The sequence below is a fragment of the Chroicocephalus ridibundus genome, chromosome 2 (assembly GCF_963924245.1).
Source record: "Chroicocephalus ridibundus chromosome 2, bChrRid1.1, whole genome shotgun sequence".
In the NCBI taxonomy this organism is placed as follows: domain Eukaryota; kingdom Metazoa; phylum Chordata; class Aves; order Charadriiformes; family Laridae; genus Chroicocephalus; species Chroicocephalus ridibundus.
In genome coordinates this window covers 58,340,393-58,366,989 of record NC_086285.1, presented here as the reverse complement: position 1 = coordinate 58,366,989, position 26,597 = coordinate 58,340,393, and the positions used below count along the sequence as shown (strand labels likewise).

At 44.1% G+C, this 26,597-nt stretch overlaps 1 protein-coding gene across 1 annotated transcript in view; it reads right to left on the bottom strand.

Annotated features, from left to right (window-relative positions):
* Positions 1–26,232, bottom strand: part of VOPP1 (VOPP1 WW domain binding protein) — a 67,434-nt gene extending 41,202 nt beyond the window's left edge. Inside the window, exon 1 of the mRNA XM_063325630.1 lies at positions 25,795–26,232. Coding sequence (XP_063181700.1) covers positions 25,795–25,845 — 51 coding nt within the window. The 5' untranslated portion in view covers positions 25,846–26,232. The remainder of the gene's footprint in view (positions 1–25,794) is intronic.
* Between the last annotated feature and the right edge of the window lie 365 nt (positions 26,233–26,597).

Below are 26,597 nucleotides of genomic sequence, written 5' to 3'. Positions count from 1 at the left end.
TTTAAAAGCCTAGCTACCATAGTAATGGCATTCTTAATAGCTTAGAAACATCACCTTTAAACCAGAACCGACATCAGTTCCAGTCAAAAGACTGGAAACAACAGGATGAACACTCATCAAAACACCACAAGTACAAAGGTCAGTCAAAAGAACGAAGGAGAAAGCACATGGGACCAGGACACCAGATCGTGACCTCTGAGATTGTTGCCAATGACTCTGCTGAACACAAACGTATCACAGAATAATACGAATTAAAAAAACATATACATGCAACAACATCCACCAGATGATTGGCAGGTGTTCCATAGGGGCAGCGGAACAATAACAGAGAAGCAAGATCTGGACAAGAGGCAAAAGCGATGAAGCTGTGCTGTTCACCCAGTTCTGCAAAACAAAGAGATGGAAGGGAAGAGTCCATGTGAACTTAAGTGCTCTTCCAGGTTATAGGGCCACAGAAAAAAGTTTCAGTTCCCTTATTTGTACCTAATGCACAACTATCTAAATGAGACCACAACACACAGCACATTCTTTTCCCAAGCTCTGTTTTGGGATAATTTCATCCTCTCACTCCCCTGAGGTCATCTACATCTTTTTTCCAGCATCTGTCTTGTTCTAGCTGATACCGCATTTTTAAATTGCTCCAGCTGACCAGCCATTTTTGGGAACGCCTGTACTCAGTGAACGTCTTAAGACAATTTGAAATGCTGAAAGCTTTTCCTGGAAAAGACTGATGATGACAACTTTAAATTCAGTAAGTGAAATTAAAAAGGTGGATTTTTTTCATCTCGAAAGAAGGAAAATGAAGGAACAGGGAAGAGGATACCAAATCTCTCAGAACCATGTATCGCCTTTGCAAAGCCTACCCACAAACGATCCAAAAAAAGGGTGTCAGAAGAGCCAAGGTCTTCTGACCTGCCCAAGCTAGGAGTTTTACCAGGGTGCAAACCCAGATCACTGACTGTCCATGCAGGTGCCAAAACTCAAGCAGTGCTTTTGTTTCTCAACCACATCAGAACACAAGAGGATAATATATAAGCAGATGGTACTAGTTTATATTCAATGAGGTAGTTTTACAGTTTCTGTATACTTTGAAATGCACATATACCAATTGTATAGGCACCTTTCAAGGCACACTTAAACCTTAGGTAAATAGAAGGCTCCCAGGATATTTTTTTTTTGTTGCTCAGTATGGAAGGCTCCACATGCTGGGTCCCATGAGATGGCCACGCTTCCTCTCCCACCTCCCCACAACTAGCGAGGTAACCAGGGGCCTTGTAGCAGGAACACCTCGGGGTTCCTTTGGGTCTTATGGGGAGACTCCTGCTCTTCAAAGTCAGCAATACCTGGGGTGCAGGGGGTATAACATTGCAAATACATTAGCTGCTAGTATTGCAGGAGTAGACCATAAGAGGCAGCCAGATGAGCCAGTCTCATGCATAAAATGCAAAACCTGTCAGGTCTCCATGCACGCAAGTTAACTGGAAAAGCTCCTCGAGCACTTTGGCAGTTGCCAGCGTTGGTGGAAACACTGCAAAGGATATTTACAGAAGACAAAGAAAAAGTCAGAATATAAAACAAATTATGAGAAAGTGCTGACTTCTCAACCTCAAACAAAGAGCTCACAGCAGCCAGCACGCATAAGAGTGGGTCTCTGGATTCACTGGCAGTTGGTTGACTTCTTTTCAGAGCAAAATCTTGGATTTGTCCCTGCTGTTTTTCTTTGTCAAGAGCCAGTAATGTTGTTTTGCTAATGGCTTATGCAGGAGTGCTGGAGCCAGCAGCTCGCACACTGGTTGCTTTTATTGGTCTATTAAAATGAATTGAAGCTGGTGCTAAAGCTTTTATAATCATTTAGGATATTTTGTTATGAGTTCAGGGCAGAAAAGCAAGCAACGGTGTCTCATATAACTGCGCAGGCACAGTGCATCTGCCCCTAGGTCTAAGGAGAAATCCATATGGACTGAAGGGAAAACGAACAGTGGGAAAGTCAGTTCTCCTGAGTTTCTGCTGGTAGAAGCAGCTGTTTGCTGTGCTTAGCACCACAGGAAGGAATAAAGGGGAAATAAATTCACCAGAAGTAGAGTTTGATAGTAAGTATGTCAGGGTTACTACTATTTTGCATTTATCATTGATTGCACCTAGAAACTTTAGTATGGAACCAGGACATTACTGCACAATCACTACACAAAAAGGGAGCAGGGACTATCAAAGTATAAAACGAAAGAAGCAACAGAAAGCACGATACAAATAGGGGGTAAAAAGCAAACAACAAAGCAATATTCCCTATTATGACAGCAAATGGTCTTGATACATCTGCTCAAATGCTGTCACATTTTGCATTCATGGCACAGAGTCCATGGTGGGACCTGCAGAAAAGCAAGGGAGGAAATCACACGTATTTACTGAAAGCCCCTCCCAATGGTTAGAGGAAAAGGCAGCATCAAGGAGGCTTATTGAGAACTTCACAGATTTATTTGAAGATTAAAGTGGATTTAGGAACAAAGAACTAGTACCAGGACAACAAGACAGGGCCTATCCAAAAAGTCTACTCTATTTACTTATTCCTCCAAGCAGTGGCAAAGCAAGAACATCTTGCAGTATCAGCAACATCAAGGAATCATCACATCAATTAATGTCACACCAGTTTTTTTTCTGATATTACATTCAAACTGAACACTACTGTTCACATCCCTGTGTTTATGTAAGTCTTCCTTGAAGTGTAGCATCAACAAACACCAAGTACCACAGTGAGGGCATCAGCTTCGCAAGCCTACAAATATTTTTATTTGGGATCTAGCTCTCCACACATCACCACTATTGACATTCTTACAGAAAAAGTGATTGTTTCGTTGTTTGGGTCCCCTCCAACCCCCCAGTCTCATCTGCACCAACAAGTTTGCAACCCAATCTTCTGGCCCCAGGTAAACAGACAAGACTATTTTGGCATTAGGCTATCAATTAATCTTTTTTTTTTTTTTTTTTTAAAGCCCTATGAAGTGACATTCTTGAATTTTGAAAAGACCTTGGAACTAAGTAGAGGATTGGTGGTACAGTACTTTTCCCAATTCATCACAGAGAAAAAGAGTAAGTGTCCAAAGTCTCAGACGAATTTAAAACTGGGATCAAACCAAGATTTCTGTGCTTGAATTTCACATGTCGTTCATTCAACTAGTTCAGGTCTAAAGCATGGTAATAAACTATTTTTCATTTACATGACACAGAAACCACAGGTTTCTGACTTTTAAGTAAATATCAGATGTGTTTAAAACAGCCCTTCTCAAAAAAACATGCCTAGCCACACATCAGCAAAATATAGGTAAACAAAGTCTACAGAGGCCTGCAGTGAAACAAGACTGAATGCATCCAAATTTAAAAGAACGGGGAAAAAGGAGAAGCAGTATGTCTCTGAGCAAACAGCACCCAGCTTCATGTGTTTTTCCACAAGGAACATTAAAATCATGGGCGTATGATTTATGAAAAAAATCTCTATATTGGTGAAAAAAAACTTACTACAGACCCACAGCTAGAGCTCATCTGAGAAAACAACCCACCGCGTAAGATCCCTAGCAGCTGAGCTCCGATTTAAAATATTTAACGTAAGACACACTCACAGAAGCATAGAAGATACACTCATTGAGCCCAACTATGTAATCTGACTGTTTGATACAACACAGATCAAAGCATATAATCCATTCTTTCTCCAGCAGTTTGTGTCCGGATAACCAAATTAAGGCTCAAAAGGATCAATTTTATTTATAGCAATACTGAAATGGGTAAAAGTGACACAGATGTGAATGCTAAGAATCTGTAGATGATTTTCAGTTCCACCTGCATCTCACCACTGTGACCACAGTGGTAACTCTGTGGTGACAGGGTTAGATAAGGAAGGCAAAATGGGCAGCAAAATGTGTTTTGAGGCTTTTCTAGTCGTCTGATTCTCCACACACATCCACAAGTGGTTAAATTGCCTGCAGTTTCAAGAGCAGAGCACAGTTAAGAGACCCCAACAGCTTCGAGGTCCTCCTTCATCCTGCAGACTATGTCTTGGCATGGGTGCCTTTGCCATCTCTCAGTTCAACTACAGCACTAACAGAGACATGTGATAGACCATAAGGGCATCAGTGCCTCAGAAAATCCAACAGGCACTGAGTATCGCATTGCATCCCCCCAATAACACAGGCTATGAAAAAAACCAAACACAACACCACCCAAAACCAAACCACAGTCCACAAACCAAAGAACTCCACACTTTCTCTCCACTCCCTACAACAGAGTTTCATACAATACAAAACTGAACTCAAGAAACTTTCCATGGTCTGGGCCTCTTATCTGGAAGATTACCTAGCTGGGTGATCTTCATCCAGCTGACCCTAGGTCAGTATCTTCACTCAGCTGGCACAAGGCTCTCTAGCAGATCATTTTAGCTCATCTTTCAGAAAGCAGGGGTGGACAAGCTTCCTCTCTCAGAGCAGCCCAAGTCTAAACTCTGTAATATCTCAAGTCCAACTGAAACGTGACAGACAGAAACCTTCACGAACACCACTGTTTTTCCTTCCAAATGCACAATGCATCTCTCCGACTTTGCCTTTTCTAATAAAAGTGCACAGCAATATGTATATTAAAAAAACACCACACCCAACCAAACCAAGAGCTCCATTGTACAGCCTTCTCTCCTGGGAGGCACAAACACCGTAAGACAGATGTTAGCCATGTCACTTGGTACACCACTGGAAGACACTGGGGCAGTACAGTCATAAGTGTGGCACAGCCACGTAACCCAAAACTTACTCCTAAGCAGTAGTGTGAGCTAGAAATCCCATGATAAAATTTCCACTTATGCAGTATAGCTCTTCTGAGTCAGTCATGATGATAAACAGCCTTATTTCTGATGCTAATGCCACAGAAGGGAGCTGAGCACTTGCTGCAGAAGCAGTACGTGTATTCCGACCGTCTTCTGACAGCTGCGCTCATCCACAGTCCTTCAGGCTAAAATCTGTCCATCTCTTCCAATGGCATGCTCAAGTAAGCCTCTCAGCACTGAGTTTTGAAAATTATGCTAGACTAGTTTCTCTCTTTCGCAGTGTCAGCATAGGAGGTGAGCACACACTAATTTACCTCCCAGCCAGCCCTATCAAAAGCAATGAAGCTTCACGAGGCATGAGACAATACGTACTTTTCAAGGTAGGTTTCATGGTCTTTAGCTCTGTCTGTTGAAAAGTCCTTTACTCCGCTAATAACCTCATGCAGAGTAAGTTACAACTAAAAGTCAGTAATACTACTGGAACCAAACTCAAAACAGAGTTATTTTACTACAGTTCCTTAAAAGCCTAGAAATTAAAATTAGCTTTATTTAAAGATCAATTTAAGCTCTGTTTCCACATAGGAGGGCAATCCCAAATTTTAAGCAGACACTACTGACCCATTTCTCCCTTAGGAATTTAAAATGCACCTCCAATCCTTGTTCCTGCTTTCCAAGAAGTGCTTGTAGCTAGGAGTCAGAAGTATAGAGAAGGGCAACCACAATGAGTAATGAGGTGGAGCAGCTGCCTTTCAAGAAGGGTCTAAAAGGTTTGGGAGCCTTCAATTTGGAAAACAGATGCCTGGGTGATGGGCAAGAACAAGGTTGAATGCACAGCTGAATGAGGCTGAATACAGAACTATTATTCTCCAAGCCCTGTAACATTAGTTTCAATGAATGCCCCCTGTCCTAGCAGGAAATTAGTTTAAGAAGCACTTCTTTACGCAGCAGGCAGACAAAATCTGAAATCAGCTGCTGCAAGAGATTGCAGAAGCAGACAGATTCAAAAGGGACTAGACAAATGGATGGAAGACAGATCCAAAACAGTAACTAAAGGAAATAAAAAGGAAGCTACACCCTAATATCTCTGATCCAAGTGATCCATATGTTAGAGAAGTATGAAGCGAAGGGACTTCAGACAGCAGGCAGGCTCATGGCCTTTCCTGACACAGTACCTGCCACCGTCCGAGACAGAGTACAGGTGCAGATAGACTCTTGTCTCACCCATCATATTTCTTTCAGTCTTATAGTCACATATATTTCTCGATGTGCAATTAGCAAGAGCTGAATTAATAAACAGTGTGAACAGAAAACGACTTTGGTCTGTATCTGAAGGTGAGAAGGCAAAAAGCCTTTATAAGAAGGTGCCGGAAGCATCCTGATAAAGTAAAACAACAAAATTCTTTTCAAAAAGTCCTCAAAGAAATATTTGCATTCTTCCAGCAAAATAAATTTAGGACACTGAACAGATTTTGAATGTGCTAATCTTCAGAAAGTCTTTTGAAATAAAACCAGCGTGGCAATAATATATTTTATTTTCTATTTCAAATCAAATAAATGAAATATTCATCATTCAGTATAATCACTGCATAATCACCACTTAATTGAGTTTTAACCACTACCACATATCTCAGGGGCAAGCATAAAGTATTAATTACCTAAAACCCACACAACACATATAAAATATTTCAGACACATGATCTCTGACCCTACAGGGAATTTGATAAGCAAACCAACCAATCTATCAAAACACCTTCTGCAAGTTCATACATGGAAAAGTTATGCACTAATCAATACTCCATTAAATATTCAGGCTCTCCTGATATAGTTGCAGTCAAAGAACACAAACCCCATGATTATGCAGATTTAAATATTCCATAAACAACCACAACGATGAACTTACGCTTGTAAGACACAGACCATCCAATTTAACACAACAGCTCTCCAAGTAGGAGCAGCATCTCCTCTCGCCCATTCAAAAGTCCCATTGAACTTCATGGCCTGAGAACTGGCTAGATGAGGGTTTAGAAAGGCGTCCAATTCTGACCAACACCTCCTAAACAGCAACATAACATACGGATGCATCTGTGTGGTCACTTACTGAGGTTGCTTTTCACGAAAGCATCATGATAAAGCCACAAAAGGTATTTCTGCTATCAAGACAAATCAAAACCTCTGGAAGACCTTTCTCATTTAAAAGATTTTCTGACAAACTTGTGCAAGCATCTGGAAAACCATGGGGAATTCATAATTTTGAGATGACATTATGACTGAACTTTGCTTGGAGTTGGAATTGATTTGAAGACAAGTCTCTAATTAAAGCTGCATGGATGTAAAGAGGAAGAGTTTGCTTGTTTTCTTGCAGAATGATGTATCCAAGTTCCAGAATCAAGATGCAACAGAAACAGGACAGCCCTGCTCTAACAAATGATGGAGGAGAGTTGAAGACTACTCAGTGGCAATGTCTCTGGCTCCTTCAGGAAGAACCCTAACTGTATCAGAAGTCCAGCACTGCCTAAGGCTTTCCTAGCAAAGAGGAAAGTTGATGTGAGCAAGGCCATGAAACAAAGTGGGGAGCAGGGGTGGGGGGGAGAGAACCCCTGAAAAGACACTCTCTCAGTAGAGGGAATGAAACTGATATCTAGAATATTTGCCCCCCCACCTTTTTCTTAAATTTCATTTAAATTTAAATTCATTTAAAATTCATTAGCAAAAAAAAAATAAATACAAATTATGAAAAAAGGAGGACCTACTGAGAAAGGATCCCTGTCCCACAGTCAGGGTGAGCATTGCTTTATGTGAGAACCAGCAACATGGCAAGTGATAATTCTGTGGTCCTTGGTCCTCCTCCTCATTATTCGGTAAAAGGCTATCAGAAATCCCCCTTCCTCACCTCTGCTAACAGTAGAATCTGCTCGATTTTATTTAAACCAGCTTTTAATTAAACCAGTTCAGTCAAACTTATATCTGTCTTTCATACAGCTTTTAATCCACATCTTCCAAGACTACCTATGCATAGAAATTGCTCATTTCTTAAGCGGTAAAAGAAGAATATGGGACAGAGATCACAAAGAAACGTGTTCAGGTCTGTTGGCAGAGCTGACAGCTGAATCCCACTTTCCTAAGTGCCACACCGTTGCCCTGGCTATGGAGTCATACTTTCATATTCCTCCCTGTGAAGTACAGTAGGTCACACATAAAATGCCGGCTGGAAAAATATCTTCAAATATACGAAGAAATGAATGAGGTAACTGATTATTTGTAACATAAGCTGAGCTCTGAAGAAATAACACAGGGTTTTTAACTGTCGTATCACCATACTGGCCCTTCTGCACCCAAAAAAAAAATATAATAAAAGTCATCCCCATCACCAGGATTCATTATCGACTTTGCCAACAGCCTCAGCTGAGGGACAGAGTACTGAGGAGGTAGGAAGCTTGGGCTGTGCATCCACCCACAGACATATTCCCTCCAGGTCAGGTTTGAGGCGTATTTGCAAGGCATACGTGTAGGCAGCTTGCTTCGACACTGCCTGCGCTGTGTCTGCCTGATGGTAGAAGAGAGAACTCTTTGGGGACATTGTACAATCTAGCACTATTTATGCGCATAAAATTGTGATCACAGACTGAAGATAACAAAAATGCAGGGCCTCCTCCGAGCCTAAATCCAGTGTGCAACAAGAAACCTGAAATGCCAATTCTACACGTCAATACAAGGAACTCTTTAGGATTGATGCTGCTAATGTGCAGACTTTTATTTAAAAACTGTTTATCTCTTTTAATTTCACTGCATGGATGGTCTCTCTTGACAAAGAGCTGCCAGTGCTAAATCAGTCCCAATTTACTATCACTGTCACCGGCCACAGAAACATAAGATTGAAAAACTGTGGACTAGTCCAGAAAAAGTCTAAATCATTGGATTATTTCAAAACATTAGGGGAAAAAAAACCCAACCACACAAAACCCCCAAACCAATTACAGCAGCAGACATAGAAGAGACTTACGCGGGAATGTTTAAACTCACCACTTCATGTATTAAACATGCAGTTCCAGGGACGTTTAATCAGTTCATAGAAATAAAATTTTTAAAAAGTATCTAAGATTGCCTAATGATTTTCATTAAAGGAAAAGAGCAGCCCAAAAAAACAGCCTCAGCATTAATCTCCAACCCTAGCCCCTATCGGACAGGCAGAAGCAAAGGAAGGTACTGTGAACTGGCACAGCAAGGTCAGCAACACCACAGCCCGCAAAAATCTGGTGCTTAGAAAAGACACCTAAGCCCAAATGTTACACAGATCTGTTTTACAACAGTCTTTAAGGTTGGGAAGGACATACTAGGCATTGCCTTCTCCGCAGTCTTCACTGTACCACCTTCACCATCCCTCTCGTTATTGAAGAGGAACAGTGATTATTTGAAATAAATCTCTCCAGTATTGCCACGCTCCTTGCCTGGAAGTGCAACAACATTCATTGCTATTAGACCCTCTCAATGTAAAAGGAGAAGAGGGAGAGAGATTTTTATGAGCTATTTATTAAATATAAATGTTTCATATCAGCATATGAATTAATTATGTAGTGGCAGGTAAACTCCAGATGGTGCCAGCTTAATTTGAAACTTTAAACAGAAATCTTCTGAGAAACACACTCATATTAGGGAGTTGGGCACATAACTATCTTTTGGGGTTCCGAAACTAATTGTTTCTTGCATTCCTAAAACAACAATAACAAAAAAAAAACCAACAAAAAACTGTTTTCTTGGCATCTGTTAAGTGTTCCAAAGAACACATCCGCACAAAAGAGAGGTAAGGGAAAAGCAGCAGTAGCAATTGTCACCTTGCTGTCAAAACCCACCCAAACCAGTTAACATGTTCAGCCAGGACATGGCAAATCTGTGTTCAGGTCTCTCTCCCACCCAGAAAGACTAGAACCTGTCTTGCTCTCCTGGAAGTGAACAAACACCAAGCTGCAGATGATCGGAGGAGACAACACCTCAGATTTTTGTGCTGGCAGTGTTTCAAATTGCATGAAATGCATAAATATAGGAGCAAATGCCTATCTCCATCAGCATCCTATTTCTACCAGGAGACAGTACCAAAAATTCTGAGACATTGCATGAAAAAACAGCAAGGACAGAATTACCTCCTTCTCCAACAGGCCCAAGCAGACTCCCCAAATCACCTACGTCAGCACTTCCCAAGTCAAGGTCATGCTGTTTAATAGCAACCAAAAGACCTACTGTCTCATCCTTTTTTCTCTTTAATTTCTATGTTCTTCTGCCTCTGAAAGGGTATAATTGGAACAAGCACTGCCAACACAGTTCTCCCTCTTCAAAGAGCATCTAAACCACTGAGCTATGGCTTAGCTTTGCACCTAGCTTAGCGCATATTTCCTTTGTGTTTTACACAGTGGAGAAGGCGGATAATGTCAACAATTGACACAGGGTATACTGGAATTAATCTATCTCCTGTAGGCTAGGAACTCTTCCAGGAGAGAAGTGATACACACCCAAATCATCCTGAGGACATAAAGGAGATAAAACCAGCCTCCCAACACTCTGGGTGAATGCCAAGCTTTTCAGAAAAAAAGTTCCACTCTCCTCTGACCACATACTGTAAATCTATACTTTCAGTTCCTTAGCTTTTCGAAGTATTTAAACAAAACCAGCCTTTTGAAGTGCTGAAACTGTTTCAGAGTGCTGTTATTGTGTTTTGACTAAAATTACTCTGTGGCATTGACCGAATTTTGCAAAACTTTACTGTCCTAGGACTGCATTTTTCAGTGAATGATGAATTAAAAGCAAAAAAATGAAAACAAAAAAAACTCTAACTCAAGCATTAGATCTTGTGGCATTTCAATGTATGTGAACACAGCATTTAAAAAAACCCAAACCCAATAAGTTAAATAGCTATCAAAAGAGGTGGGGTGCAGGTGAAAACTTTTGTCAGTTCTTGCTCTACCCAAATAAATATTGCTACCACTAACAGTCTGAGTCTAATTAGATCAACAAGAAGTCATTAAGTCCAGTATACAATCTCAATACAAGTATAGCTCAGTGGTAAACGTCCAAAGGGGCAAATCAAAATACTAGGATAAAAATGCATGGGGTAAAAGTTTGGATGTATCTACTGGTCTTAGAGTCAATACTAATAGGAAGCACTGAACAAACATTAGGGTGACAATTTGGTAATTCCACAAGGAGAGGAGTCCCAATCCAATAAATTTTCCTTCAGACCATTCATGTGCCTGGATGGATTAATCAAATCTACAAGATGCCCAGGATGGGACTTCCAAAACCCCCCATGTTTAGAAGTCCATGAAGAGGAAGGGCTTGTTGCAAAGCATGTGCTTACCTAAGCCAAAGCAAATAAAGTCAAAGCAGTTTTCTTGTACTGCACTGGACTGGGAAACCAAGAGTCAGAAATACTGAGCTTCTAATTCTGCTGTTGACACTGTGCATGACACTTTCTGCCCACTTATCCATCTGTACAGTGGCTTGGATGCGACAGGAACACACTACGGCATACTTAATATCTCTTAAGTACTATGAAATCCTTCTGTGAAAGGTGGTAGACAAGCACACTTATTGTCATTACAAATAATTGCAAAATTCTGGTTTCCCATAAAAATCTAAGTACTAACTGTCAGAGACTTCTGAAGCATAACAGCCTGATTTGTTCTTTGTTTGATTATTCGCGTTTGAATAAAGCATGAAGAAATACCATAAATGTACAAACAGGTTTAATCTAATTCGGAAGATGGATATTTGAAGAAGACGTTACCGTGAATACAACAGATATCAAAGTCTAGGACACCATTAAGAAAGAGTTGCTCCTCCAGAAAAACATACAGCACTGAAAGAGAAAGGAATGATGGGTTTTGGGTTGGGTTTTTTTTGCAGTTGAAGAGCCAGGTATTAAAGTCAGGTACATGATTTAATTTTGCCACTTTTGGTGTGTGTTCTAGCAACAGGCATCTGGGCGTGAGCACTACCTCTACCCCTGCAGGTCCAGGTAGACCTCACAGGCAGAAGCTGTACACGGCACAGCAGCAGGAGGCCAGCCCCACTGGCTCTAACCATCACTCTGGCTCCACAGGCACTTCTGTACCAGGCTGACACGCATGCAGCTCCCAGGCACAAAGGTGGCACGTCCCTGCCATTGACTGGCTGCAAAAGCCCCCCCAGGCTGAGGGAGGGCCAAGTCCAGACAAATCTGGCAAGGCCGCGTAGACAGGGAGATCAAACACCTTGGAAGAGTCATTTGTCCATGCGGACAGCTTCACAGTTAGGTCTCAGTCCTTCCTTGAGACCCATGTGTTTACAATCCTTACGAGCGAGGCAGTCCCCTTCGAGGAGACATCCAGGGAGTCATTAGCAGTGCTAGAATAACACTTGCAAATGCTGACAATGAAATTACAAGTGCCATTCCTACTGTTGTGAATAAGGCTGCCAAGATTTCTCTAGGCGGTATCAGGAAACCCAGTATTAATTGTCCCTTCATAACCTTGCCTTCACATCGTTTTTAAACGTTCTTGCTTGAAGGAAAGCCTTTTTGCAAAGGGTCTGTTTCCAAGCCTCTCTAGATTTTTTTTTTTTAAAGGCTTGCTGCAGGAACATTTCAAAAGGAAACTTTTTACAAGTTATTAATTTGGCTCCATGAGGCACTTCCAGACAGTGGGATATTTGCAGACACTGTTCATTTTTTTTCTCCGTCAGATTTGCTTTTGGAAATCTGTTTAACTGAACTTCAACCTTCATAAGAAATTTAATATCTTTACAGTCTATTTTCTTGGAAGGGAGCAGATCAACGATTAGGATCTAAGTTAAAACTCCAAAACATGTAACCCGTTATCCTCCTCCCCACCAGTGAGAGCGCTGCCACCAAATCCAGTACAACTTGTACATTCAGCTGAATACCGAGATTTCTGCCAAGAACCAGCAACCCACATTGTCAAAGCCCGCATCTGGAGGTCCCAGCACATAGAAGAATATACACTCCTGCTAAAATTAATCAGATTATATATGCTGTATGTGACATTGGCAAGGTAGACAAAAATAAAGCAGTCTTGTACTGTGTCTCTGCTCCAGATCTGAAAGTTGCCCTCATACCTGTTTATACTGTATTGATACATCTTCAGTCCTCTTATTCATCTGAAGCTATGAAATAATCTTTTTCTTTGATCCTTGGCAGGAATTTACAGACATACCTCTCATTAATGACAAAGAGATATCATTTCAGTTTCACTGGTTTTAACAAGCGAATATAGTACACAAGTGTGGTCTTCCTCCTCTTTTCACTACTTCACACTTGCTTATCAGTCCTGTTAGGATTATTCTCAGTGTATCTGCACAGTTGCAAATTAAACAGTTCTCACGTTACAGAAGCTCCCACAACAACTCTCATGCATCCTTACATGCCCTCGCACAGAAACTCTCAACTTAACTCACATCTTTTTCCAGATGTTTAGTTTGACACTGAAAAATTAACTCCATTAAACACCTGAGAATTTACATAGTATCATGATAATTTTATATTACCTGTGGCCTTTGCCTGCCCATGTTCTCTACAGTTCACAGAAAGCTTACCAGCTGCACATGCAATCTCCTCTGCCTGCTTTCCATCTACATTATGCAACAACCATACGTTTATTAAAAACATTCCCCTAATACTCCTCTGACCTAACAACACCAGAAGCCTATTCCAGGGTTGATACCCTACTAAAAAGAGGTGGCATAAATACAAAGGAGAAAGGGTCTGTACACAGGACAGCCTGCTGTAATGAGGGGTCTCCCATGCTGCACAGGGAATTCCAGGAAGGAGCAGCAAGCTGAACCCTCAACTCTCTAGCCTAATATAGAAAAAGGATAAAAAGCATGCAAGGAAACAGAAATTCAGGCAAATGGGACAGGATGGAAACCTGTATTTCTTCCTAGTAGAAAGGATTTTTTTATTCTTTTTTAACACTTAATTGCAACACACAAGAAATGGATTTACAGGGCACTTTTAAGTGCAGATGGTATGATCTTTCCCTTTGCAAACAGGGGAAAGTAAAGAAGTGATGGGAGAGGCAAAGTCCATGCGGGAAGTGGATGTGCCAGGGCTGAATCATAGATGGGACTAAAGAAAGCCTAGAAAAGAAAGAGACAAGGAAAGTACAGAAAAAGTTAAAGCATTTTAAAGAGAACGGGAACTCAACAGCCAAGGAAGTGGAAACTATTGCAAATCATGAATTCAATGACATGCAAAAGAAAGAAGAAAGCCATCCTAAGCCAAGAAGGGAGGGACGATGGTCCAGAGCAAGGCCAGGAGGAGGAAACCAGGTGAGAGCTGTAGGTGGAGAGAGGATTATGTGGCAGCTTGAAGATAAGGTTAAACAGCTTGAGCTTCAGGCAGCAAGAGGTGAGGAGCCAATAAAACAATTTAAGGTAGAGAAGATGATGTGGCTGAAGCAATGAGAAAAGGTGGCAACTATACCTTCAGGACAGCGTACAGGAGGGAAAATTAAAAACTCACAAAAGCAAGAACAGGGGAAGCCAGAAAAAAAAACAAAAAAAAACCAAAAAAAAACCCCAAAAAACCAACAAACCAGCAGTCGCCCAGACTCCAGTAGTCAAACTGAGAACTGCAGACACATTTTCAGAGCCAGGATTGATGTTCCCAGATGAATCACCAGTGAGTTCCTTTTGCTCGCTTCCTCTCCCCACTGCAGCCTCTTGTCTGCTTCTCCCAAGCTATCCTTAGGTCATCCCCACACAACCTTCCTGGGGCTAAGAGACTGCAAGGAACTGCACCAATCTCCTCCCCAGTTTCTACCCAAAGACTTCAATTAGCACTACGGGAGCTCTTGCTGGCTTTGGCTGCACCTGATCTTTTCATGACCCACCTTCCCCTCTGCAAGTGAGGGATAAACCCATAAGCAGAGATGCAGGTAGGAGCCGGGCTGATGCACACGTGGCCTTCTCAGTCATCTCAAACCAGGCCAGGAGGCTCCTTGCTCCTCACCAGAATCCTGGAAGTTGTCCAGCGCCCCCCAGACACCTCACGGGGCAGTACTGGCAGCTTCAGCATGAAAAAAGATACTCTGGGAAGCAAGAGAAAGCAAAAACAGCCTGAATTAATGGAGAAGCAACAAGTGTTCCCTCCCTCCATCACCTGCTCTGCCTACAAATTGCATGCCATCATAAGGATGCCACCAACCGCTAGCGCAGGTTCATCAAGTGCCAAGACAACTTACAGACAGAGCAGTTTTATACCTTCACCATACCTGCATAGCAGGTCGCAACACGCTACGGGGCAAAGGGAATAGGAGCTGACACGTCTCGCCAGAGAGGCACAGGGGTGACAGAGCTGGGGAGTCTCAGTGCAAACACGCAGCCGCCCGGCACCCGCAGTTTCCAGTGCTTAATCACTGTGGATGGCTATCACAGAAATAAATGCATATTTGCAAGCTATTCTTAGCGTTCACCGGAGAGGCGATTACCAAATTACCCAGTTACATAATCTCTTTTATATAATCACTACGATGCTCTTCTCCTTATGCAACACGGAGGGCAACCACGGCCGGCTGAAGTAGCTCCTTCCCCAAGCAAAGCTGCATCAGCAGCACCGTGGGCAGGCGGGCTGGCTACCACAGGTACACGGATGAGCGACAGCAAGAGCCGACTCAAAGTGACCGAGCTTTTCAGAAACAGCAGTGTATAAACATGTACTTTCAGCCTGGGGGAGGCACAAGCAGCCCTGTGCGCACTGTTCCAGAAGATGCACGGAGTGGAGATCACCCTGGTTGAGATGCCAAAGTCAAAGGTGTCCAGCACACTCCAGGCAGCCTGACCCAGCACTCACTAGAAGCAAGCGGGATGTCTCCATTGACTTTTAATGGGCTTTGGAAGGGGCCCAGGATTAGTGCTTTAATAAAAATACGAGGTCAAGATTACTACAGAATTAAAACAAGCTTAATCCAAATGCTCCTGGCTTTGCGCCATGGCCATGCCCGCAGTTTCCCATGCATGGGAAAGCCAGGTGAAGCTGCAACCAAAATGGGTTCCCGCAGGGCATGATCGGCACACACATGGGGAGCTGGCAGCATGGGTCAGCACAGTCACTCCAGGAAGTTTCACCCACTGGAAGATTTTGGGCATACCCCAGTGCATTTCCTAGAGCATTTTCAGGATGTCATCCAATGCCTTCTAGGAACACTGCAGACATCTACACTGACAATTGCCAGCTACAGGGTGTAACAAGACCCAATTTACTAACGTTCACCTAGTGCTTTAATACGCCAGCATCAAAAGTGCCACGTGCAGTAAGTGAGAAGCACAATTTAAGTCCTGGATTTCAGAAAATACAACCTCTGAGATCTGCAGATCACCTGCAAATCCTGGGACGCTTTTCCATTACCACACTATGAGTTCAGCATTAAGCTCAGCTAGCTGCACACTGTTGCCATTAAGGGAAAAATCCAAAACAGTGAAGCCCCTCAACACCAAGGCATTAACACTGCTAAAAAGCCAAGTCCTAGTTTTGTAAATACCAAAGGAACAGAAGACAGAACAAGTAATGACACTGATCTCAATTCACCTCTTCCAAATGACACTCCAAAGGCATGTGCCTTAGCTTTTTCTCAGGGTTACACAACTGGTAGCATTTGGCCATTATTTGGCACTTACTGCCTCCTCTGCTATCTAGTGTCCCTAGAAATACAAGTCATCCCAAGCAATATGCAGGCAAACCCCAAGCCTTAGCGTGGCACGATATGCTTTATGCAGGGAGACACATGCACAAGTTTGGGAATAAAGACTGCTATCATTTCAGCTATAGAAAAAAAAAATAATGAAGCAGCTTAATGTTATCTTGCACTATCTCAAACTACAGGATGACCCAGATCTGAAGAGGTTTAACCCAATCCCGTAAGCTATTATTACTTCTGTATGACAGCACGGAGATGCAAGTTGCCTCAGTTGCAAAGCAGATCAGAGTGGAATCAGGGTCCATCACGCAAAACCCCGTTGCATGTGGTAGCACCCATCACAACAGCACTGCTGATAGCTCGGGAACAGCAGGCATCCTCAGCGCTATTGCTGCTCAAACAATTGAAAACCATGATTCTCGCTGGGCATAGGAGCAGCTCACGTCAGCCTTAAAAAGAAAAGCGAACAATGTAAAAGTCTATGTGAAATCCTGCCAAACTTAATGGCATTTGAATAAATGAAAGAGGGCTTTTACACCCATTGCCCTTCCCGTACCGGGCTGAACCCACTGCTCCAAATGTGGTGGGGAAGTAGAGCCCTGAGCTGGAAACTTGCACTGTAAGAGAGCCAGCCAGCGAATTCCTGGATCTCACTTACACCAGCATTGAGATAATTATCTGTAGCGATGAGCAATACATTTTTCCTCTGAGAAGCAGAAATGAAAGAAAACACTCGCTTGACTCATCCTTGCCTGGTTCTCGCACCAAGAGCTGAAGCACGCTCACAGACACCCGCCACAGTGAGAAGCGCCTGCACCGACTTTCTGCATTTACAGAGATATTGTGGGGAAAGCTAAAAGGAATCTGCCACGTTAACAGGTTTTCTATCCACTTCAGTGAAGAGATTTAATAAAATTGGGAGAAACAAATCACTGAGTTACACCTGGGCAATTCTCCAGGTCGAGACTGCTACACTGCCTGTTATCATGCCATCAAGCCTAAATAGGAGTTACTGTGCGGTACAAGCACTTTAATTTCAATCTGTTGCGTCTACGCTAAAGGGACTATACTAAAACCAGTGTGGTATAAACAACTAGACTTCTCTCGTCAGCTAAGGCGTGCCTCCTGTCCAGAAAGGGAGAAATACAGACTACTCAGGCCAGGACACACAAGAGAATGTCCTTGGCCTATCTACATTCATCAGGTGCAGACACAAACGTGCCAGCAAAAAACCCAAGTTCACAGTAACTTAAAAACAAGCCTGCCTTTGCTACAACAGCCATTGGCTTTTTTTTTTTTTCCATTGCTAATATACATTCACTGACAGAGCTCCTAGTTTCTTGAAGACTTAAACCTTCTAGATCACAGGCACGCTACTGGCTCTTAACCCCATGGTAGCACAAAGTCTGTCCCTGCTGCCAACACGGAGCTAAGCAGAGTAGGTATACAAAAGCATTACCCTCCCTTAGATGTCAGTGCCATTGAGCCCCAAAAAGACGAACATGTGCAACAAAATACTCCTCTCACATCAAGTGTAAGGCTCTTGAAACACGTGCTGCCCGTGGTCTTCAGTCCGCCATCAATGAGACCCCTGCCACCCTTCCACATGCTCACCTTCCTCTCATAATAATTTCATTTCAGAGTTCTCCAGTTCCTCCTCCTCTGAGGAAGGATCCAAATAGATTGTAATGCATGTAACTAGAAAGGCATAAAAATACATTAAATGTACTTGCCTTAACTTAGTGTAGTGGAAAGACAGATTTGTTCAGGTATGGGCTGCATACTTGGGGTCCATGTTCCTCACCTCTAATTCCACCAGCTCAAGACCTGAGAAGGAAGGATCCACCCTCAAAAGTATTGCCAGCATGATGCCCACCAACATCAGAGGCGGAAGACTACCATCGTTCCTACTCTGGCAGGAAAGGAACAGGCTGCACACAGAAGGCTCAAGTGCAGCCGGGGCTGAAGTCAGGGCACTCTCCCACCACCCTGCTTCAGCACCCTCCTAAAACAGCTGCTTTCTACTGTCATCTAACTTTGAACCTACGGCGCAGATCACTTCATGGTTACTTACAATGAAAGAAATACAGCCAAAGTGGGTTGTGTTTTTTTTTCCCCAGCCCTCCAGACAAGAGAGACAGAGGCAATGGCGTGCTGGAGGACAGCTGGGTTCACAGGTACCCACCAGCTGGACTAGAGGACAATGGTCCCTGCTGCTCTGCAGCTGATGGTAGACCTTCCCTGGGGGTGTGGCCTCCAGCCATAACCCTCTCCTGCCCCACAGACAAAAAAGGCTGGGACAAAGACAAAAAAGGTCATTAGCTCCAGGTTGAGAACTCCTGCTCCAATGGACACCTGGCAAATGATGTGGGAAAACAGCAGGACACCATCTAGAGAAGTTAGTCTTAACCAACAGCATCTTTCAGGGGAAAAGAAGAAACAGACTCAGCTAGTTTTCCCTTCTAGCATTGCATGGAAAAGGTCTGTAGGATCTTCTTTGTTGCCAATGAAGTATTGTCTGTCCTGTAACTCCCATTAGGTGACATTTTAATGTACTAAAACAAGCATGCTACCAAAATGGGCAGTCCCACTCCAAACCATACATTCCCTTCTCCTCCCCTGCAGCAAGTTTCATGACACTACCACTGCACGGACTTCTGCTGAACCAATGGAAAACTATTCCCTCTCAATTTTTTCCCCATCCTCTTCTTGGTGGCTTAGTCTTCCATAGCATCAGTGGGTTGATCTGATTCCTCCACAGCCACATAGTCACTAGCCCTGCGGCAGCACACAGCCAGCAGAACGAGGGGTTAGGGACCACCCTTGCTAGCAACAGCCCACCTCTGCATTGGATCAGACCCAGATTAGAAACCACTTCTTGCTAAATCCTTTCCTTCTAAAAATCTACCAGACTGAAAGCTGAGTCATCGAGAAAGAGGAAGACATTTTTAGTCAAGTTATTTAAAACACGGGTTAACACCTATTTAGTGCAAAGCTGAAGACACACTTGAGAAGAAAGACATTTTTAACTCAGCAGTGAAAAATTTTCCACTTAATACGTGAGAAACCTGTCAAGATACATTGTTCTCAAAAAGAAATAAAAAAAAAAGAAAAGAAAAAGAAAAGAAAAAAGAAGCATTCAACAAACCCAGACTCCCCTCTCATGCTGCCTCAAAATACCAGGCATGGAACTTTATCTCATGTATTAACTTACTGATGTCAGGAAAGCGATAATATCCACTATTTAAGACTTTATCTTTCCCTTGTCTTGGAAGTGCTGTTTAACACCTATGATCCCAGGCTGTGTCCCCAGCCTTCAGACAGACCTAACATTTGTTGCTCGAGAGGCACTATTTGAGCAAAGAAAAAAATGATTATTTTAGAAAGGCTTTGCCTCTTGTTAGTTAGAAGAAAGGTTGTATTTGCCATAATAAACCCCAACAGGATTTCAACAAAGCATCCATCAAAACACAAAAACTGTGGAAAAGAGCTGCGTTGCTGAGGGTACAAAGCAATGCAGCATTTTCAAAAATTCAAAAATGCTACCTTTCTGTCATTTTTTTTATTTATATGGATTTTACTTTATATCACAACAGACCTAAAGTACATCAGTAGCCGCCTTGTCTCAGCAAGAAATAAGAAATCTTAATTTTAAATTCTGTAGCATAAACTCAGGCTTTAATCTGTTCTTGCCTGTAAGCTCAGCCTACACAGATGAGCAGAGCAAACCTCTATGTGGGCACGCTCATTCCAGTTTTCCAAAGCTTCTTTCATAGTGGAGTAAACCAAAATAAATTTGCATTAAACCAAAGAGAGTTTCCACTGAGCCTTTTATCACTGATTTTAGCTAAATCCCTTTTCAAAGAGCAGTTGAAGTCTCAAGGCTTGCTTTAGTCAAGTTTAACACATCCTTCCAGACACCTGCATTAGCTGAGTGGAACGTATTGAGAGAAAAGAGAGTCAGAGACTTCCCTTTATAAAAGGGGGAAGAGAAAGCATAACGGAAGGTGCTAAACATTTCTGACTGCTGTAAAAAATATGATCAGATTTTATAGCTGCTTTTTCTGATGAAAAAAGAACCGGCACATAGCTATTCGCACCTCCCCTTAGAGGACGCAAATGGCACTCGGCCACCGTTCCCTTCCCACAGAGAACTCGAATCCGTCTCCTCCTCAGCAGGAGCAAAGTGAGAAAAGTGTGCAAGCTCAGTCCTCCTGCCTGGAAATCACAGCCCATCTCGCTGCTGTCAAGAGGCAGGGAAGACTTGCCAGCACCAGTTGGATCCCCAAACTATAAATCATAAGTAAGCTCTTTACTGCCTTCACTCAGCAATGCAATAACTGCTTTCCAACTGGCTTCAAGAGGGTAAGGAAAAAAAAGACACCACCAAAAATTGTTTCAGCTGCTAAGCCCTTACGTAATTAAAGCTAACAAGCAGGAGAGGGTTAGTGGACACATCTACACTAACAACCCCCTTGCAGAATTTTTGTCATAGACTTTCCTCCGTCGGTTTCGACAAGGTTATTCCCACCACCACCCACTGATGCAACACCCACAGGAGTTATAACATCAATAGGACAGTATCCGTGGGATTCCACAGAGCGGGACACCATAGAGACAACAACCCTGATGTGCATGCACTTTCATACATTCAAGGGTATGCACATTCCTATAATACATATATAAAGGAAAACCTGACAGCTAATGGATAGAAAAAAATACCAGAAACCGGGGAGGAGGGTCCCCATAGTCCTCAAAACTTCTTGAACTCTGCCTGTGCCTACTATGATCAAAATGTGGTGTTTTTTCTTTAAGATGGGTAAACCCACCAGTCTTAATGTGGTTGTTTCTACAAGGATTTAAAAAAAAAAAATAATCAGAAACCCAACACAAAAAAACCTCTTCAGGAAGGACAGAAATTTAGCAAATAAGAGAAACCTAAAAATCTGTCCTGTTGAAGTTCACTTACAAAAATAATACTAAAAAGATCCACACAGCAGTTACCCAACTAAGAAGCACTAGCCAAGTTTGCTTTTATTTAAACAAATCTTGTATGACAGACTGTCCGAAGTGTTTGAATTTTATTTCAAGATAACACATTTTGCTGTTCATCCAACGTGTCCATTCTTTCGTTCATTTAAAAAAAAAAAACCAACACTGACACTTGACTCTTTTGTAGTATCTTTCATCAGACAAATTAACAAGAAGAGGACTATATTGATCGCTTTTTTCCAACCATCCAATTATCAGTATTTCTATTGACTTCCACATTATAATTCTTAGTAATGAGAAACTGAGCATGTAGAAATATCAATGCTAGTATTTCCAAAAGCAATGATCTGAATTTTGTATAGCTATGTGGAAACCTTCGTGGTGGGATTCTCACCCACACCTCACACCACCTACAGCGACTACCACAGGCCTCAGCTTATCTTAATACAAAGCCCTAAAAAGCTTGACTTAAATATTCAGGCAGTTGCATTAGCTCCTAGGTTCCTCTGGACACACCATATGGGCCAACCAGAAGCTTAGGCACCTAAAATTATTCAACAGTTTTGAAAGTTGAGGCCACCAGCAAGCTACTCAGCAGCAGTAACAATAAAACACCTTCTTTATTACCACTGCAGCACAGGCAGGGTCCTCTACTGGGCTTAAACAGCTCTGTTCAGCCTCCCCCATCCTTGAGCTGAGCCTCCCCCATCCTTGAGCTGAGCCTCCCCCATCCTTGAGCTGAGCCTCCCCCATCCTTGAGCTGAGCCTCCCCCATCCTTGAGCTGAGCCTCCCCCATCCAGCCCTCTTCCAACCAGCACTTCTACAGCTTGTGGGAGGAAAAGCAAGCACTAACTCTGAGAAGTAAGCCACCCAGAGGTACTCTGGTACCCTCCTTCAGGCTGAAAATAAGCTCTCTTCATCATCAAGGGGACAGGGATGCTGCTTGTTTGGTTTTATTTTTTTCCCCATCCCAAAGACAACGCTATTCATTAAAGTCACATTTAAGCTCAGACAGTCAAAGCCCTTAGGCTGTCTGATAAAATAAAAGCAGAAAAACTTGATATATACCCCAAAGAGATATCACTTTAAGGACCCTCCTCAAAGCCTTCCATAAAATTGTGAGCTATCTATTCATACAAAACGGAGACAAAACACAATCCTGTCAGTGGAACCACGAGCTATGCTAGCGAGCCAGACCGCTGGCTATTCGTGAATGTTGAAATCCCATACCCCAGTACTACGGGTCTACGAGACATCCAGGCTCCTGGTGAAAAAGGGCATTTCAGGCAACTGCCATTAATAACACACTGCTACCTTCAAGTAGCCAAATTAATTTCAAAAAGACAGATGGATGAAGGTTCAACGGTGTTCATTTCTTCCTGCAAGAACCAAAATTACCTGTCAAGTTATCCACCTTAGAAGCTCCTCATTTTAGCTTACATGTTAAACTGTCCAACTGTGACTAAGTTGTGAGCAAAACTCACGGCACCTTTGGCTTTTCTCCCCTAACAACAAGGTCTTCTCAGAGCAGAGTTTCCTGGCTCCTGGGGTTGAAGATTTTTCTTCCATTATGGGAAGTCTTTGTGGTTATGGTGGAACACCCTCGTCAAACAAGAAAACTCAGAATTAATCCCTCTTTCCTATCACCACAGTGCTCTGGGCGCTTCTGTAACTAGTGTATCTCAAGCTCTTCTAGAAAAAGGACCAGCATCCTAGTATCGAAAGCCAGCAATTTCTTACGTGTAAATCCTGTTTTGATAGCAATAGCTTCAGTCCCCTTTGTGAAATCACCCATCAGCACACACAAGAGCCTTCTCCTGCCCCTCAGTCCCTCTTTTGCATCACTTCCCCACGGGACCATGGCACAGTCAGTGACTGACTAGGACTAACCCAAAAGCCACAAAGAAACACTCCCCACATCCAAACTCACACCCACCTAGAATTTGATGTCTGTTTTTACTTGTGAAGGAGTTTATTCCTTTTGTCAACATAACCAGAAACTGTGTTTTCAAATGCACACAGACAGAAAATACATGAAGGTCTTGCAACAAGTATTTTGGGTAATTTAGGCAGAGAACTTTAAACATCAATAAACTACTGCAAATTTCTCTTTAGAGTTAAATGCCCCCCCCCCCTTTTTTGGATAACAGTCAAAGCCTTTTGCAAAACGCTGAATGAAAATTATATTCCTCAGCTCATGCTGTGTTAAATATTAACTAAGATCACGTCAAAGCTGCAAATAGACTTAAAACAATTGTAACAATGCTATTTCATGTAATAGCCAATATGGAAGTTCGTGCAGAAGATGGCAAAAGTTTCAAATACCAAAAACCTTCTGAACAACCAGCTGTCTCCGATTCAGTAATTTAAACCCCCAGCGTTTTGTTCCTGTGCCTTTTTTTCCCCATAGAGTACAACTTAAAACAATTTGTAATACTTCCTATTTACATAGCATCTAATTTAAAAAGCTATCCAAAGCTTCCAAAAAGGAAAAAAAAAAATCCACAAAACCAGATGGCAAAACCAACATTCTAGATTAAAATAAAAAGGAAAAAAAAATCCCACCATTAAAACCAGTATAAAAGCTTAAATAACAGCAACATGGACTACATCCAAAGAGGATTTATGCAAATTACTTTTTTCAGGCACACAGGATCTTTCTCAGCGGAATATGCGTTAGAGAGCAGATACATCTAATCAAACAGATCCTGAAGGGGCAAAGCCTTTCACACTCTCAGATGAACAAATTCCCTCTGGGAAATGCTGGTGCCCATTTCACTTAATCGACATTTTGCCATTCGTGCTTTCTGAACAGCTTCTGCAGAGTCAAGGAGCAATCGCGGGCCCAGCTCTGGGCCAGATTTACAGCTGGGGTAATGAGACGCTGCCCAATTAACTTGAAAAGAGTTATACTTATTTACATTAAATGGTGATTTTGATCTAAGTGTTTTAATGGGATGATGCTGGATGACATAGTGGGTGACATACCAGAAATCGTTCATCTATGTAGGTGGCATAAACTCGTAGTAAACATCATTTTCGTGAATTATATCCATTACTGAAAACAATAATTACACAGCCAGCACTCTGGTTTCCGTATATGGGTTTGATGGTATGTTGGGTTTTGTTTTTTTTAAAAGTGATATTCATTTTCTGTCTAAACTGCTCCACCACAGAGGCAACACAGCTCTGCACCCCTCTGACACCTTCAGCTAGACTGCCTCTGGGCTTTGTGAATGTAAAGACGTACCTTAGACAAGCTCACCAGCGTTCCCGAAGTCACCCCGGCACGCTGCCACCGCACGTGTCCTGCTGATGACTGGAGCGTGGTGGCAAACCTGCCGCCGGGAGCTGCACATGGCAGCGTGCCCGCCATGGACTTGTCCCGGGGGGGGTTACCCATGCCCCCCAGCTTGGCCCCAACCCAACCCCAAGGCTGAACCAAAGACCGAGAGACCAAGAAAATATCTATGGATCCTGCCTGCTAAAAAAGGAGCTGGTTTCCCAGCCCCATGACATAACTGCGTGGCACAAATCCCCCCTCCAATTAACGTCAGCTACTAATTTTTTTTTTTGTTTGTTTGCTGTAACTATTAAAGCTGCGCTACTGAGCCTTTCCGAGAAGTTTAACCACGCTGCTCGGTGCCGGCTCCTCCTGAGCTGATGCCGCCGCACATCTACCTCGCAATGTACATTCTGTCCACGGAAGGATACTTAAAATGAAAATAAAAAAATAAAAAAAAACCACACACCACACACACCTTCCATTTAACCCTTACTGAAAGGCGCAGGTTCCGTGCCCCTGGGAGCGCTACCCAGTTCATTAGGGAGAGACAGCTCCCGACAGCTTGTGCCCCTGCCTACAGGTCCCGCGTTACTCTGAGGCTCCCGCACACCACGGACAATCTTTTTTCTGCCGCTCCCGCAATAAAACATGAAGGAGAAAGTAAGCCAGGTCGCTGCCAACACCCGTAACTCCTGCACCCCGGCAGCCTCCCGAGGCAACACGGCCGGGTTTCGCCCGGCCCGGCCCGGCCCCGCCGCTCCCCCGCGCTCCCGACCGCCCAACTGCCCCGCGGCTTGCGGAGCCCAGCCCGGCCCGGCAAGGACATTAACCCCAAAATTAATACTGTAACACCACCCCCCACCCCCCAACCCGGCTGGGTAAGGCTGTTCCCCCGTCGCCCGCGGGGCTCCAGGTCGCGACTGATGGATGACTACCCCCAGTCTCCCCCCGCCGCCCTGTCGGGGGGGAACCAGCCGCCCCGGCGCTGCCGGAGCCGCCGCAGGCGGGCAGAACCGCGCTCCCCCCACCTCACCTCCCACAGCAGCGAGAGCAGCAGCGCGACCCCGGGCTGGAAGCGGTTCATCTCTCCTTCTCCTCCTCCTCCTCCTCCTCCTCCCGGCTCAGGCGCGGACGGGCGCTGTCAGCGGCGCCATCCCCGGCGGCGGGGGAGCTCGGGGGAGACGGGGGGGGACACAGGCGCGGAGGGGCAGCGCGCAGGGAGGGCTGACAGACAGCCCGGGGGAAGGGGCGGCAAGAAACCCGCGTCGGGAGCAGGGGGACGAGGAGCGGGTAAAGCGGCGGGGCGGGGGAAGGGGCGGGGAAGCCCCCCCCGGCAGCAGGGCGAGGGCGGGCTGACCCGCCGATCCCCTCAGCAGCAGCAGCGGCGGCGGCCGGAGCCGAGCGGGCAGCGCCACGGCGAGGCAAGGCGGGGCAGAGGGGCAGCGCGGTGCTCGGGCACAAAGAGGCAGGGCGCCGCCGCGGCTGAAGGCGGGGAGAAGAGTCGGCCCGCCCCGGGAGGGGGCGGTGGAGAGCGGGGGGGGGGGCGGGGGGAGCGGGATTAACCGCGGCCGTGAGGGCTGGTAACGGCCACCCCGTCGGCCCCGCACCGCCCGCACGGCGCCCGTGATGTCGACCTTCCCCCCCCCCCCCCCCGCACCGTCCTGCTCTGGTTCCACAGGCGAGCGGGCCTGCCCCGGGAGGGGTTGTGCGGGGTCCGCAGGGCGGGGTGAGCAGGCGGTCGGGGTGTCTCGGGTGCCGGCCCCGAGGAGGAGGAGCGGGCCCCTGTGAGCTGCCTGAGGTTCAACGAGGCCAAGTGCAGGTGGAGCGGGATGATCC